This window comes from Macaca nemestrina, chromosome 10 (assembly GCF_043159975.1).
Source record: "Macaca nemestrina isolate mMacNem1 chromosome 10, mMacNem.hap1, whole genome shotgun sequence".
In the NCBI taxonomy this organism is placed as follows: domain Eukaryota; kingdom Metazoa; phylum Chordata; class Mammalia; order Primates; family Cercopithecidae; genus Macaca; species Macaca nemestrina.
In genome coordinates, this window is record NC_092134.1 from 36228912 (window position 1) to 36245395 (window position 16484).

At 34.9% G+C, this 16484-nt stretch overlaps 1 protein-coding gene across 8 annotated transcripts in view; it reads right to left on the minus strand.

Annotated features, from left to right (window-relative positions):
• Window positions 1–16484, minus strand: part of LOC105483658 (NEDD1 gamma-tubulin ring complex targeting factor) — a 46399-nt gene that overhangs the window by 27773 nt on the left and 2142 nt on the right. For 4 of the 8 annotated variants that reach the window (XM_011744622.3, XM_011744625.3, XM_011744624.3 and 1 more), the window contains exons 2-5: window positions 15814–15957; window positions 12857–12951; window positions 8429–8545; window positions 6060–6200 (exon numbers count right to left, since the gene is read on the minus strand). In XM_011744622.3, the coding sequence (XP_011742924.1) occupies window positions 6060–6200; window positions 8429–8545; window positions 12857–12951; window positions 15814–15949 (489 nt within the window). In that variant the 5' untranslated portion in view covers window positions 15950–15957. Of the gene's footprint in view, window positions 1–1255; window positions 1368–6059; window positions 6201–8428; window positions 8546–10151; window positions 10677–11510; window positions 11693–12856; window positions 12952–15813; window positions 15958–16084; window positions 16437–16484 lie in introns of those variants that run through there. The other 4 variants (XM_011744626.2, XM_011744627.2, XM_071071281.1 and 1 more) reach the window with 4 other exon arrangements.

The window sequence follows — 16484 nt, forward strand, 5'->3', positions numbered from 1 at the left end:
GTTCAAATCATTTTAGAGAAGTAAATCACAAAAGGTATTTTGATAGATTGGTATTCATTAAAAGCACACAATAACAGCTAACATTCACTGACCTCTTACCAAATGGTAAGCAATGTGATAAACACACTCACCATCTCATTTAGCCATCAAAAAAAAAAAAAAATCCCATTGAAAGTATATTATTCTCACTTGACAGATAAGGAAAAGGAGGCTTGAGAGTTAAGTAACTTGTTCAAGTTCACTCAGCTAGCTAAGGTGCTTTACTCCTAGTGCTCTCCAAATAAATGTGGGACTTACCATGTAAAGCTACATCAAAAGATCCTACAGAGATGCAGAATGCCCAAGCAGGAGGCAGCAGGCCCATGAAGATCTCAAGTTCTAGTTTATCTGACCTTAGATAAGAGATAAGCTTTGAGCATTACTGTTTTCCTAAACTAAAAGATATATTTAATTCAGTTCCCTGTGCAAAGTTATCAATGAAAATCCTTTCAAAATCAGTAATACAGCAACCTATCACCTAGAATTTTAGAAGATACTTGTGTGAGGAAGAGGTATAGGTACATATTGGACTCCTGCACAAAGAGACAAGAAAATACTGTAAAGTTTCCATAAGCTTTTCATCCTCAAATCCTTATACATTCAGCTGCTCCTGAGCTAGATATACAAAAGAAAATGCTACCAATTCTGAGGAGTTGATATGTAAAATAGTCAATTAAGAGTTGTATGATCTGAAAGTCCTGGAATCTATTTTCTCATTTGTAAAATGAGAACATATACCTCACAAGTTAGTAGCAAAGATTAAATGAGAGAAGGTAATATAATGCAATGATGACAGTGCTGAAACACAATATATGGTGGCAAGCATTCTATGCAGTGATCACCTCTGCTTACAGCGCTCTCCAAATCCTCTCACCACTTTCTCTGGTCCCTCACCAACAACCCAGGTCTGAATAACTTGCACCCTTCCTCAGGCTGCCACTGAGACATCATTTCCTTTAAAATGCTTTTCTATTCTTCCCAAATGGCTTAGGTGTCTCTCCTGTATGTTCCCTTGGAACTCTGCAGTTTATTGCTTCCACAGCACTCAACATTTTATTTGGTTAACTGTATACTTACTTGCTTATTGCTACTTTCATCTAGGATGGATAAATATGAATTATAGGAGCTAAATGATGTAAAACTTCCAACATAAGTAGTAAAATTTGCCCACAATATACAGCACCCTAATAAGACAAAGGATATCTACAACACAAACCTTACAATTACTATCATGCTTGGTAGTAAACTGTGAATGCTTCTTCCTGAATTTGGGGACAAAATAAAGATGTCCACTATCATCACTTCTATTCAACACTGGATTGGAGAGCCTAGTCAATGCAATAAAGAAAAAGTAATAACATATATAAAGATCAGGAAATAAGAAATAAAAACTTATTCACAGATGACAGACATGATAGTGTATAAACTATAAATGCAAAAAAAAAATCTACAAATTCTTTCAAAAGAATCAAGACTGTCCAAGCTATTAAGTGAATTTAGCAGAATTTTTGGATAAAATGACAAAAGACAAATATCAACTGTGTTTCTCTACAAGCCACAAAGAATTGGAAAATAAAATTTAAGAAAAAATGCAATTAAAATATATCACCAAAAAAATAAAATGCATAGTAATAAATCTACTAAAAGATATGCAAGACTTCTACAGTAAAAACAAAACACTGCTAAGAAAAATTAAAGACTTAAATAGATAGTTATACCACATTCAAGGAAGAATTAATATTGTTAAGATAGTAGTTGTTCCTAAATTGGTCCATAGATCCAATATCTTAATCAAAATGAAGCAGATTTTTTGTTATAAATGGGCAAGCTGATTCTAAAATTCAGCTAGAAACGCAAAAGGCCCAGAGTAGTCAAAGTGAAGTTAAAAATATCATGATTTACCATAAAGCTACAATAATCAAAACTAGTAACAAACTAGACCAACGTAACAAAACAGAACGACTACAAACTAACCAATACAGTTATCAGTTTCGTAAGAAGGCATTACTGTAATTTAGTGGGGATAGGTTGGTCTTTGTAATAAATAACATTGGTACAATTAGATATCTACATGGAATGTAGGACCCTCTCTCACACAATACACAAAAATTAATTTGAAATGGATCATAACAAACATAAATAAGAAAGATAAAACAACAAAGCTTCTAAAAGAAAACACAGAATAGCATCTTCAAAACCTTGGGGCAGGCAAGATTCTTCAAGAGAACACAAAAAGCAGCAAACATAAAAGAAAAGACTGACATATGAGACTTGACTTCATTAAATTTAAGAACTTCTGTTCATTAAAACACACACACACACACACACACACACACACACACAAAACCAGGTATTAAGGAGTAAAATGGCAAGCCGTGGCTGAAGGAAGACATTTGCAACATGCATATCCCCAAAATGAATCTACCTGCAATACATAAGAAATCATAAATAAATTTTAAAAACACATATAACCCAACATAAAAACAGGCAACAGATTTGAACAGTCACTTCACAAAAGAAGACACATAAAAATTTACTTAACATCATTCAACATGGACAAATGCAAATTAAAACCACCATGAGACAGCACTAGATAACCATCAAAGTGGCAAAAATAAGACAGATAATGCCAAGTATTAGCAAAAATGTGGAGCAACTCGATCTCACATCCAGTTGGATTTCACTTTAGAAAATGTTTTGGCAATTTTTCATGAAGTAAAACTGTATGCCTATGCTACAATCCAGCAATTCCACTCCTAAGTATTTACTCAAAAGAAATAAAAACATAATCTTAAAAAAAGACCTGTACAAAAATATTCACAGTAGCTACCCTGTAACAGCTAAAACAAGACAATTCACTGCTCATCAACAATAGAATGGATAAATGGTGACCCATTCATATAAGGAAACACTACACAGTATTAATACAGTATGAACTACTATTCCATGCAACAAAGCAAACGTAATGATGACTAAAGAAACCAGACACATGACATTTCCTGTTTTTCTTTTCTTTTGAGACAAGGTGTCACTCTGTCACTCAGGCTGGAGTGCAGTGGCACAATCAGAACTCACTGCAGCCTCAACCTCCCAGGCTCAAGTGATCATCCTGCCTCAGCCTCCCAAGCAGCTGGGACTATTGGTATGCACCACCATGCCTGGTGAATTTCTTTATATTTTTAATAGAGATGAGGTTTCGCCACATTGCCCAAGGTGGTCTTAAACTCCTGGGCTCAAGTGATCCGCCTGCCTCAGCCTCCCAAAGTGCTGAGATTACAGGTATGAGCCACCGCGTCTGGCCCACATATGATTCCTTTTATAAAATACGAGGTAGTGACTGGAAAAGGCAAAATCAAGTCCTCTGGTGTGCTGGCAATGTTCTATATCTTGATTTTGTTAGTAGTTACACCAATGTATTAACATATTAATAATTCAACAAGCTGTACACTTAAAATATATGCGCTGCACTTTATTATAAAGTTACACCTCAATTGTTTTTAAAAATTTAAATCTTTTACACAAAATTAGGTCAAAAAGTATAGTCAAACCTAATGTTTTCAGGAATATTCCTTCATGTCTGATTTTAATAAGAAAACTCTCTAGCAAGATATAATAAATATAAAAATTGAAGTATAAGAATATACATAGTAGTATCTGGTCTAATTTTTATGGTATTGAAAAGTCAGTCCAAAATTTATAAAATTTATAAATTTGTCATGTTTCTAACACACACAAAAAAGAAAGTTACTCTATGTCCTTAAAAAAGGTACTTGAACATTAATGATTTTTTTCACAATAGTTCCAAAGTTTAGACTTTACGGCTCCCCTTTATCAAAATATAAATAAAAAAGAAATCACCAAAACAAAATATAAGTTCCTGCTTCTATGACAATTTAGTACATTCTAAAGAGCATCCCTTTGGCAAATCATTTATCTTCATCCATAAAGTGCAGAAAGCGAGATTACCTCTAAAGGCTATTTTTAATGTTCAAGGATTCTATGATTCTGACATTCAACTAATTAAAAACTCTGATTAGTTTCCCGAAATACCTTCCAAAACAGAAGTCTTTTGTGTGACATTCAGTCTTAAATCAATACTATATTCATATTTACCCTTTTCCAATCTTTTCTCACATTGGCCCTATATAAAGCCCATGCAATTTCCTTTCTCCTTATTTTTGTTAATGTGATGTCCTCCATATAAAACATCCCTCTCCCAGCTGGGTGTGGTGGCTCATGCCTGTAATCCCAGCACTTCGGGAGGTCGAGGCAGGAGGATCACTTGAGGCCAGGAGTTAAAGACCTGCCTGGACAACATACTGAGACCCTGTCTCTAATATTAAAAAAAAAAAAAGAAAAATCTTAGCCAGGCTCCTGCTTGAGCCCAGGAGTTGCCACTGCAGTGAGCCATGATCATTCCCCTGCACTCCAATGTGGGCAACAGAGTAAGACTCTGTCTCAAAGAAAAAAAAAGAAAGAAAAAAAAAATCCCTCTTCTAAAGCTTTATATTTGCCTAACAAAATCTTTGTCATCTCTAAATATACTCATACATTAAAATATTCATTATGCATCTTCTCCATGTAAGGCAAGAAACTAGACAATAGACTGAGGACAAAGAAACAGGCCATGGTTCCACCAATAATGTGGACATGTGAAAAAGACTAACCCTGGCTGGGTGCGGTGACTCACGCCTGTTATCCCAGCACTTTGGGAGGCCGAGGTGGGTGGATCACCTGAGGTCAGGAGTCCAAGACCAGCGTGGCCAACATGGTGAAACCCCATCTCTACTAAAATACAAAAATTAGCTGGGCATGATGGTGGGTGCCTGTAATCCCAGCTACTTGGGAGACTGAGACAGGAGAATTGCTTGAAACTAGGAGACGGTGATTGCAGTGAGCTGAGATTGCGCCACTGCACTCCAGCCTGGGCAGCTGAGCGAGACTCCGTCTCAAAAAAACAAACAAACAAAACAAAGAGTAACCCTAATACAAGTTAGAAACAAATAATTGGCAAAAAGGCCAATTTATATTGTCATAGTAAAAACAAAATAAATAAGCCTTAGGCCTAGCTGCAACTCCCAACCCTTTCAATTTTCCCTATTTTATTCTGAGATAGTCTTCTCTCAACTGTTCCGTATCACTATAAGACTTTTATATCACTTACTCATAATACCATTTATATATCTGTATTATTCCCCCAATATATATAAAACTTAAAAAAGACTTTTTCCTGTATACTTTTCATATCCACTAAATTTTTTAAGCACTAAATACATTCAAGTAATAATTTTAAAAACTACTTGCCAAAAGTGAAGATCTCCCATATTTTATCTGATAATAATTATGGCCAAAGAGATTATAATTAAGTAAAAATTAAAAGAATTTGCACCTCACTGGAAATTCCTAAGGCAAATTTTATGGAAAGTTAACCAAGAGTTAGGTTCCTTGAAAAACTGAATTTATTCTTCTAAACTTTTTCATAAAGGGAAAAAATTGACTTATGTTCCTTTTAAAAAGTTTCCCAAAACACTCTTATATTAACCTGAAATATATAAGCTTTGATACTTTATCATATACCTACAAAAACAAAAATATAAAACTTAAATTACCCTCTGCCTAAAACACTCAATCATTCCATGTCCACAAAACAGTATTTCTGAGTGTATCTGTATTGCAGCTGACAAAGTCTGAGCTATGTGACACATTTCTATAACAGTAGTGCTGCAGAAAGATTAATATCCATTTTTTACATTTAACCTATTAACAACTATTTGTATTTTATTATGCTGTATATAGTTATAGTCTAGAAGGATGTGACTATTTGATTACATAATCAAATTTATATAAGCACCATAATCTAGTATGAATTAGCTTGCTATCTGAATATTTCAAAACACTACCATTTAAAAATAGCTAAAGTTTTTCCATCAAGCATTTCAAAAACTTAAATTCACAGCCTTATGTAAGATACAATTCAAAATCTATCTCACCATTTTACTCTGAATAAACTCATACTGTACCTGGTTACTACCATGGCCAAAAGGAGTACTAGATAAATTAGTGGTTACACTGTGCAAAATAATTTCACCACTAAGAGATCCAGAAGCAATGTAGCAATCATTCCAATTGTATGTTACACAAGTTACTTCATCTTTATGATCCTGAAAGAGAGAAATGAAAGTAAGTACGCTGCCCCATAACCCTCGAACAGCCCATTTTCATGTTTCTGTAAATACCATATATTATGTACTTATCAATCTAATATTTGCTTTAACATTTTCCTCAAATACACAGAGAATTATTTTCAATAATGATAAAAATGGTCCAGGCACTTTACAAAAGAGAGAGAGACATTATGGAAAGGTAATTTTCTACATGGCATTATGTCTACTTTAAAGAATTCACTTCCTCTGACAAATAACAGGTATTGCAAGTTGACCACTTTGATTTCCTGCTTTAACATGAAAATGGCAGAGAATATGCTAAATGAATGATGGAGGCAAAGTGTCAGAGGAAAGAGAAAGAGCTACTGTGAATGAAGTTGGCAGAGGAAGCTTTATGGAAGACATAAAGCTGGAGTTCAACCTTAAAGAAAAGAGAAAAATCATGGGAAGGGGAAAGAAACCAGACATTGCAAAACGGAGGAGTGGGAAGAACAACTGAGCGAGGCATCTGTGAGATAACAGCAGCTGCTTCCATTTGCTCAGAACCTACTAGTGCTAGGAGCTTTATATATTATTTAATGCTTAGAAAAGCCTGAGGGGCAAGGTTATTTTGCCCATTTTATAAACAAAGTACATGAGACACAGAGAGGTTAAGAAACCCATGCAAGCTCACATAACTGCTAAGTGACCAGGATTCAACTCCCTGTCAAACTCCAAAGCCTCTGTTCCTTCCACTATACCAGGCTGCCTCTCAAATCCAATTAGGAATACACTTTGAGGAAATAAAACTTTCAGGTTTTAAACAAACTGAGTTCACAAGGACTATGTTTTCCAACATCAAATTAGAGATGTCTAGCAGGAGCAGAGAAAAGTTATCAAAATTGGGAGAAGAGTTTTTAACAGGAAGATGCCATATCTCAATAATACCAACAAACTAAGCCCTGTATCTAATAATTATTTATGTAATGGCAAGAATAATAGCTATGATATTCCACTTACAACTTTTTCAAGTGGTCCTTCAAGTATTTTCAGAGATTTCTTTACCTTTTATTCCATTTCTAAAACCAAGGAACGCTTGCTATCTTGAGGAAAAAATGTTTGATGAAAAGAAAAAAGGAAGAGCAGATATTTTGGGTATCGTTCCCATTTGGGAAATTAAGAACATGTGGTCCAATGTAATTTATATGACTTTATAAAGAGGCAAGTGTCTTCCTAATTTCAACTGTGGAAAGTAAGTCATTCAGCAAACATTTACTAAGAACCTACCAAGTGCCAGAGATTGTGTTAATCACCAGGGAGAGGACTGTAAAGATTCAAAGGTAAAACATTAGATTTCCCACTATCACAATTAGTCAAAATATTCATTAACAGAATGAATGAGGGAGCTAAACATTATGAATTTCACACCAAAAAGACAGAAAACCATCCAGAGTAATTGGGAAAGCTGAAAATGGAAAAGTGTATCCAATTTTGCCATGCAGGGATGGGGGAAGCGAAGCTTACACGGGTGATGGGTTAAAGAAAGCTCTTCCTCTGTGTATGTGTCTAGATATATGTTTATATTTTTCATATTAAAACCTTTTTAAAAGACAAAAATTAAATTTAAGACCAACTTCTAAATATTAAAAAGACAATATAATGAAAAGTAGAATTCCAAAAATATAACCAGAGACTATGTTGTGCTAAATATTTTTATTTTCTGAAACTACCAAAAGCTAATTATTAAAGAAACATTAATTGTAAATAGTAAATTGGTTTACAAAATATTACCAAGTTAAAAATACAAACAGATAAAAAATAACACAAACAAGAGCAGCCAAATATACTACATAACTAAAAAGCTGAACCCCCAACTCTGATTACTATATTGAATACTATCATCCCAAAACAACTCTCATTTTTTCCAGCTTGCCCTAAGGAAAGATCCCTGATGACCACAAACCATAGTTTAGAAAAAAATGAGTGAAGTGGTTCATTCAAATAAGAGTAGAACTAAATGAAAAAAACAAGAAAAAAGTTTTAAATGTTGATCATATGCATCAATTCTATACATGGAAGAAAAAAGACATAAAAACAAGTTTCCGGCTAAATAGCACCTTTATTTTCCCTAACAATTCTGAAGCCCCTTATTTTTATCATAAAAGCTCAAAAATAAAAGCTTGGTAAGTACTCTAAATGCATTAAGATATCCATTTTTTTGTAAAGATTTTTTTTTAATTGCTTACCTTAAGAGATCGATGAATTCTTTTTGATTTTAAATCCCAAATATTAACAATGTTATTTAGGCCTCCGCTTACCAAATACATAGATGTAGAATTTAAATTGACACATGTCTGCTTTTGCTATTTAAAAAAAAATAAAAATAAAAGTTACCTTAATTTAACAGAGCTCAGAGCTGACTTTCAGGTCTCATCCAACACTTAATAAGCATGTGATAAATATTTGTTAAATACTAAAAACATGCTAATCTTGTACTAAAGAGCCACTCTCTCATTGTCTTTCTTCCACATGGATCCAACAGCTTTTAAGGGGGTCAAAAATGCTTCAAGGAAATCAAATAGATGTGCGTTCACTTCTGTGGACTGGTGACAACACAGGAAGCTTAGGAGACATTGGCAGTCCTGGTCTCCCATCACAGCTTGTTTGCCCATCCTATCTCCCCTTGATAAAGCCTGTTCTTGTATTTCCACAGAATATCCTACATTAAAATCAATCCCCAGCTCAGAAATGCTAAAAATAGAAGAGACTTTAAAGAATTTCCAGTGTAGAGTCCTCATTTTACCAATGAAGTAAGTTTTTTAAAAGAAGTCAAGATACTTGCCCTAAGTCTCCCAGCAAATCTCCCTGTTAAGGAGACCAAGTCTCAGACATCAGGTCATCAAAGTCCAACCTCACTTGTTCCCCATCTCTGTAAAGACACCATCCAGTTTCTCAAGACAAAAACCTAGTATAACCCTTGATTTCTTGTTCTCCCTCCCCTCCAATCTATCAGTAAGCTCTCTAAACTCCAACCCAAAAATGAATCCCACATGGGCTCCCTTTATCCATAGCTACTACTAACACTAACCCAAACCTTGCCAAACTACGACAGCAGCTTCCTAACTGGTTTCCCTGTTTCCACTCCTGCTTTCCTATATTCTGTTCTTCATAAGTAGGGTGGACTTTACAAATGTAAATCAGATCATGTCTCCTTCCTGTTTAAAAATCTTCAACGGCTTCCAATCACACCACGAATAAACTCCAAACATTTACCTGGCTTTCAAAGTCCTATTATCTGGGCCCTACCTCATCTGTTACAATTTTCTTCCTCATCCACTAATTCTCCAGCCATACTGACCTTCCATTCCTTAAATATACAACCCTATATTTGCCTCAAGGCTTCTACACAGCTATTCTCCTTGCCTAGAAAGCTAAATTCTCTGAACCTTGTTTGGAAGACCTTCTGGTCAACAGATCAACTTAAGAGCCACCACACTTCAAGGGAACTCCACTGGCTACTTAATGTAACTTGCTATTGCAATATCTTATTTTAGTTATCCGCACGATAACTTATCAATATCTGGGTATTTTTTGTTTACTAGTTTACTGCCTGTCCCCTGCCAGAATGTCAGTTTCACTAGCACAAAGCTATATCCATGCTCGATCTTTATAGAATGGCTAAAATACAGATGTTATCAAGTTCTTCTAAATGAGTATCTTTGAGTGTCACCAATCTGGTGGTGCCATCAGTAACTATGCTACACAGAACACAATGGTGCATTTTTTTCCTATGCATTACCAAGTTTCCTATGCACTACCAAGTTAGTGCATTTTTCAGATGCACTACCAAGTTACATTAGTTGTAACTTCCACAGTGCATCCTTGGATTCTTCAAATTCAAAGGGGGCATTTTATGACTTCGCTGAAAGTTAAACGGCAAGCTATGTAGGTTTAGGCAAATCATCTCACCTTTCTGAGCCTGTTTCTGCATTTGAGAAACGAAAGGTGAAGACTAGATCCACTGTTCTTACTTTGAGAGTCTATGCTTCTCAGAAATATCCTCTGCTCAAAAGAGATTCTTTAAAGAGTGCAGATGGTCCCCTTCCTCTAGCCCTTCTCCCCCATTGCATGTTTAAGTACTATAAACATGCTAATCTTGTACTAAAGAGCCACTCTCTCATTGTCTTTCTTCCACATGGATCCAGCAGCTTTTAAGGGGGTCAAAAATGCTTCAAGGAAATCAAATAGATTTGTGTTCACTTCTGTGGACTCCAGGGTTCCTTCTAGCTCTGAAATTTTGACCAAGAGTATCAACTAACATATAAAAATAGCAAGATGCACACAACATCAATGTTTCAGTACAGTTGCTGTAATTCTCCTGCAAATACCATTCTAGGAATTGACTTTGGTGGAGGGAGACTAAGAAGATTTAAAATCTGGTTGTCACTGCAAATCAGGAGAATTTGCTGAGAACTATCAAAACAGCCTTTAAATAAAATAGAAAAAGATGGTGTCCACTGAAGATCAATGTATTGGGACTCCAATCATCACAACAACTACAATTACTCTTAAGGGCTCAAAATAAAACTTATATTTAGAGCTGGCTAACCCTGATGATAGGTCTTTTTTAATGATAGTGTATTATTAATGCAACTAATGAACTTAAATAATTAATGGAAATTGTGTGGTTATTACAGGAATCCTGTACTGCTCAAGGTGCAAGGCAAAGGTACATTCTACTTTAAAGAGGTGAAATACAAAATCAAAGAAAATAAATATGAACTTAAAGTTCCACTCTAAAATTTTTAAATGAGTAGGATCATAATTTATTTTCTCAAGTAGAAAAGATCTAATGCCTCAAACAATACACGAGTAAGAGGATTTGAAAGTTACAAAAAGGTTATTAGCACATAAATATGTTACTTTAAACATTACTAGTAAAAGCTAAAAAACCAATGTTTGCAAATATTTTTATAGCTAAATTAAAACAGACTGAAAATTTGAACTCAACTAATCTTACTTTTATTTATCAGCATTATGATATGATTTGTTAACTATGGGAAAGAGGGCTAAGAATCATAGCAACTAATTTGGAATATTCACAAAACTCTTAGAATTATATAACACTTGTAAATACCATTTGTTATTTTTATACTTAAAAAATAAAGCTCCCAAACACCAATTCACTGATTCTAAGGCATAATGCATAACAGTAGTACATATATATAGTGGTAGACTAGAAGTTAAAGTGGTTTTGACGTTGACATTAACAAGTGTTTTTTGAACATCTTAGGATACAAAGATCCAAAGATGGTTAAGATGTTTTGCCTGCTCTTGAAGACTTCAGTCTGCCTTTTATCGACCAGGGACATTCTATGCCTTGATTTCGCTTAAGACAGGTTAAACAGAGTGCCTCAAACTCCATTTCTACTGTTAGCAGATGTTCTCTCTGTCCCAGTCTCCAACATCTGTGGGTTAGAACTGAAGTTCAGGTCAATCCCACTGGATACCTTTAGGAGAGGATTGATAAAAATCATGAGTCCTCTTTAAATTAGTTGAGCTTTTATTCAATTGTCCTGCTGTTTTCTTTCTAATTGGGCTACCTTACCTATCCCAGTGTGTAAAATTATGACAATCCATAATAATTTAAGATTTGCTATGAAAACTTTGAAACAAACAAAAAACAAGCTATCAACTACTCATACCTTTTTATTCAAATCTTATTCTATTTAAAAAAGAAATAGCTTTCAAGGAATGTGACTGGAAATGAAGAAGCCAGTATCATCCTCAATCAGAGGGATTAACTTATAAAACAAAAGGATAGGCTGCCACGCCTGTAATCCCAGCACTTTGGGAGGCAGAGGCAGGAGGATCACAAGGTCAGGAGTTCATGACGGGCCTGGCCAACATGGTGAAACCCCGTCTCTACTAAAAATACAAAAATTAGCCAGGTATGGTGGTGGGCACCTATAATCCCTGCTACTTGGGAGGCTGAGGCAGGAGAATTGCTTGAATTCGGGAGGCGGAGGTTGCAGTGAGCCAAGATTGAGCCATTGCACTCCAGCCTGGGCAACAGAGTGAGATTCCATCTCAAAAAAAAAAAAAAAAAAACAAAAGGATAAGGCAACAGTATGCAGTGACAGCTTCATTTAAATGCCCTGGGACCTAAGACCACTTTGACCAAAAAAACCTGTTTAAGGAGCGCATGGGGAGGCTCAGACAGGTCCCTCAGTACAGGTGGACAGAATCTGAAGCAGAGGGCTATCATCAGCTATGAGTCTGTTCCTGATGGTCCTGAGCTCAAGATCAGTAAACTAGTGCCGTGTCATTAGAGTTCATCTGCTCAGGTCAACCTAGTAACCTGTGTGGGACACTGTCCTAAAATAGCAGCAACAGGAATCCTCTCCCACAGAAGGAAAATGAAGAAACGAAGGGCCTAGTTAACAAAATTCAAGTCTTCAATTGTTCCCCTAATATTCAAAACTATTTTACCTAAAAATACCTCAGTAAGTACACATATCTCATTTTTAAGTGTTACTGTATTATTTTGAGCTTAAGTTAAAAATGATGCTTTTAAAAACCTTTATATTTAGTTGCAAGAACCACAATAAACAAGCAATTGCCAGTCAAGCAAAACTAAGATTTTTAACAGTTTAAAAAAAAAAATCACTTACCCCTTCAGCAAGCTCTAAAAGTGGAACAGGTTTACATTTGCAACTTGAGACAACTATTTTGTCGCCACTGGAAGATGCTGTTACTAAAAAGTTATCTAAATGAAGAGTTATGGAGCATCAAACAATCCATGAACATCTATAGCACTAGAGACTATTATAAGAATTACAATTATAAAAGCAAACACACTAAGACAATGAATGAGTAAAGCTTATAGAGTAGCTTTCAAAAATAGCTCACATTACTATTAATAATTACTAAGACTAATTCTCTTTGCTACTACTGCAGGGAAGAACTAGCCTTCCTTCTGGCTCTGCTATCACTCAAAAGCTATTTAACCCATGTGAAATACTACTCTGTTTTCAAAGAGTAGGCCAGAAGGGCTAATTTTATCCTTCAAGAATGAGAGCACGATAAAAGCAGCATCAGCAAATATCAATCAACCTTTTCATCTACAGAAACTGTTCAAGATATTTATTAACCTAGTGCTTGGTACCAATCTAAACTAGGAAGCAAACATCCACACTAGTCCCCTATTTTTCTATTTTTTAAAAAAAAGACCTGATATTTTCCCAGAACATGAATTTTTGTGATAGAATGTTCCAATTTTAAATTAAGAATGAATATTATAGTAACCTGCAAACATTTTACAAATATGTATGGTTAAATAGGAATTGTTTGTGTCATGAGTTTTAATTTTTAAATAAAATTTAATTGAATCTTAATTTAAAATTTTATTTACCTTCTTTTACATGAATCATAAGTGGAACAATCAGTAAACACAAAACAGTAAGTATTTTAAAACTAAAATGATTAAATACAACAATATATAACCAAGAATAAGAGTCTGATTTTGAGAGTCATAACAAATTAAAATATCAGAAGTTTAAATCTGTGCTTTTTAGCAATTAAAATGTGAGTAAAAACAATGGAGAAAGGTTAATTAGACACTCAGAATCCCTAACTGCATTAACTTTTGAATGTTCTGCATAACTTTCAGGTATTTTGTAAACAGAGCATGGACTGTAATTTTATTACGATACATGATGCAAATCAAATCATTTCTACCTAGATATTACCATAGTGAGAAAAACCATTTCCCTTTCCTTGACTTCTTCCTATGTTTACCACTACTTTTCTCCTTAGAATATAGAAAAAAAAAAAGAACTGAAACATAATGTGGGTGGGTAATCTAGTTACTTTTGTATTTCTCTTGTAGTTTTAGAAATCATGAGAAAGTGAGGAACATAAGCTAAATGACAAAAAACAAAAAACTAATCTCTCTGGCGTCTCACATTAACCCCATTCTTGGAATCTATGCTATGTGGACCCCAAGTTGCTAAGGCTGGGAACTCTTTGATCTTCAGTAATTAACCTCCATGGAAGTGATCAAAGCCTTATTAAGAGTAAGACTGTATGAAGGCTTTCAGTGCACATCTGCTCACGCAAGAAAACGATAAGACCAATTTCCAAAAGTCATACAACACTATCTCATAGCTACATCAGTTTTGTTGCTAGACTATTAAGCAGCACATTAGTAAATGCCAACTCCTAGTAAAACTCCTTAAAACAAAAGTCAACCAAAAAATAATCTTACTACAAATTGCTACTTTTATATAATAAGAGGGAAAATTAAGCTCTAAACATAATGAAAATCTAAAAATAGAGAACAGCAACTTCACACACTTGTCGCTCTCTTTAAAATATTTTCCCTACTAAATATCTGGAAAGTCCTTCAAAAATGTAGTCATTTCACCATGAGTTTGATTAACAGAGTACCAACATAATTTGTTGTACTGCTTTAATACAAAATATAGGAATGATAAGGAGGTAAATTTAATTCAGTAAGAAAATTTGTCCTTCTTGTTATAGACATGCAAGAATAGTAAGGCTCATATAAAACTTTTAATATTTTTGTTCCTGAACCAGTCATATTTTAAAGCTTTGATTTTTTTCCTTTCACCAGAAAGCAGAATTTAATACTTTGGTGTTGATAAAAATCAGACAAATGTTAAAAATTTGTTAAGAAATTGCATATGAGTTTCACAAAAGAAAATCTCTAACAGACCAATTATATAAAACATTTTCATATAAAAGGTGATAGGAGAACTGTGGTTACAGCAGTGGTTCTCTACTGGGAGTGATTCGGGCGATTCTAGAAACATTTTTGGTTGTGACAACTAGAAGCTATTAGTACCTAAGGGGAGAAGACCAATAAACCTTCTCCACATGGTACAACATACAGGAAAGATCCACAACAAATTTTCTGCCCCAAAAAGTCAATAGCGCAGGGTTCAAAAACCCCAGTTTACAGTCTTCACTCCCTCATTTTATTTTATCCACATTTAGGAGCTCACCAAGACAGGGGAGGTGTCAATCAGAAACATAAAAAGCTTAGAAAAATTCAATCTAGGTAACTTTACTATGTCTGTTTAGGAAAAAAGTAGTTTTCATCACACACAGAGAGGAAGGAAGATATGGAGAGTACATCAGTAAGATGGAGATATTGGACAATTTTTTATCTCCTCCCAAACTTGCTTCCGCCTTCATGTTCTGTCTTTAATTTTCAGTTCAGATCCACAAATACCCAAATGTAGGTGCAAAAACTCATTCCAAAACCTTTTGGAATTATTTCCACAATTACCAACCTTATTCCATTTGGTTCATTAAGAAACTTTTCATAACTAATTCTATGGTGTAGACAGAATATACTTTTTTAATAGCAATGTTTTCAAATGAAGTGGGTTGCAACTAAATTTTTTTTTAATGAACCCAACACATAAAATCAGAGTGCATTCATATGATACATTGTTTTGTAAATTACTATTTTATGTTATCTATCCTTGGTAGCAATGCAAAATACATTACTCAGTATGAGTCACATGCAAAAGTTTCATTGACAGTGGTTGTTTAACCTAATAAGTGGTTTGTGTGTGTGTGTGTTTTTTTTAAAGGATACTATTGCTGCTCCAACATACTGAGCTGATTCCATGTGGTGATGTGTGTGGGTTGAATGTATCCACCAATGTCATAGATGAAGCATCCCATATTTTGATATCATCTCCTGATGAAGCAAATCTGAGGTTTTCCTGCATGACTGCGCCTACAAATAGTTTAAAACAATATATTTTTAAAACATTTAAGAACAGACATACTCAAAAAAAGGTCAAAATCTAATCTAAAACAAGTGGCTCTAACTCATCCATTTCTGTTCCAAACAGTGCACTCACCAAAGTAGTTGAAGTGATCTTCCTAAAACAAAAGCCAGATCACATTCTCTCAGCTGACCATTCCAATGGCTCCTCACAGTAATGATAATGAAATTGAGCTTCCTTAGCCTGCCTTACATGTCCTGGCCCCCAGGTAACTCTCCTCTTTCTTTTCACTGGCCTTCTCTCTGCCTCATGCAAAGGCAAGGTTATTCTCACCTCAGCGTCTCTTCATTTGCTGCTCCGTGTGCCTAAGATGCTATCCCCAGATTCCCATGGTCCTCTCCTTCTCATCATTCAGGTCTTAACTCAAATGTTTCCTCCTATGAAAGGCCTTTCCTGACCACCCTGGCTAATGCAGCCCCTTCCTTACCTGGTAAGGGACTTACCAGTTTACTCTATATCCCAATACCTGATTTCA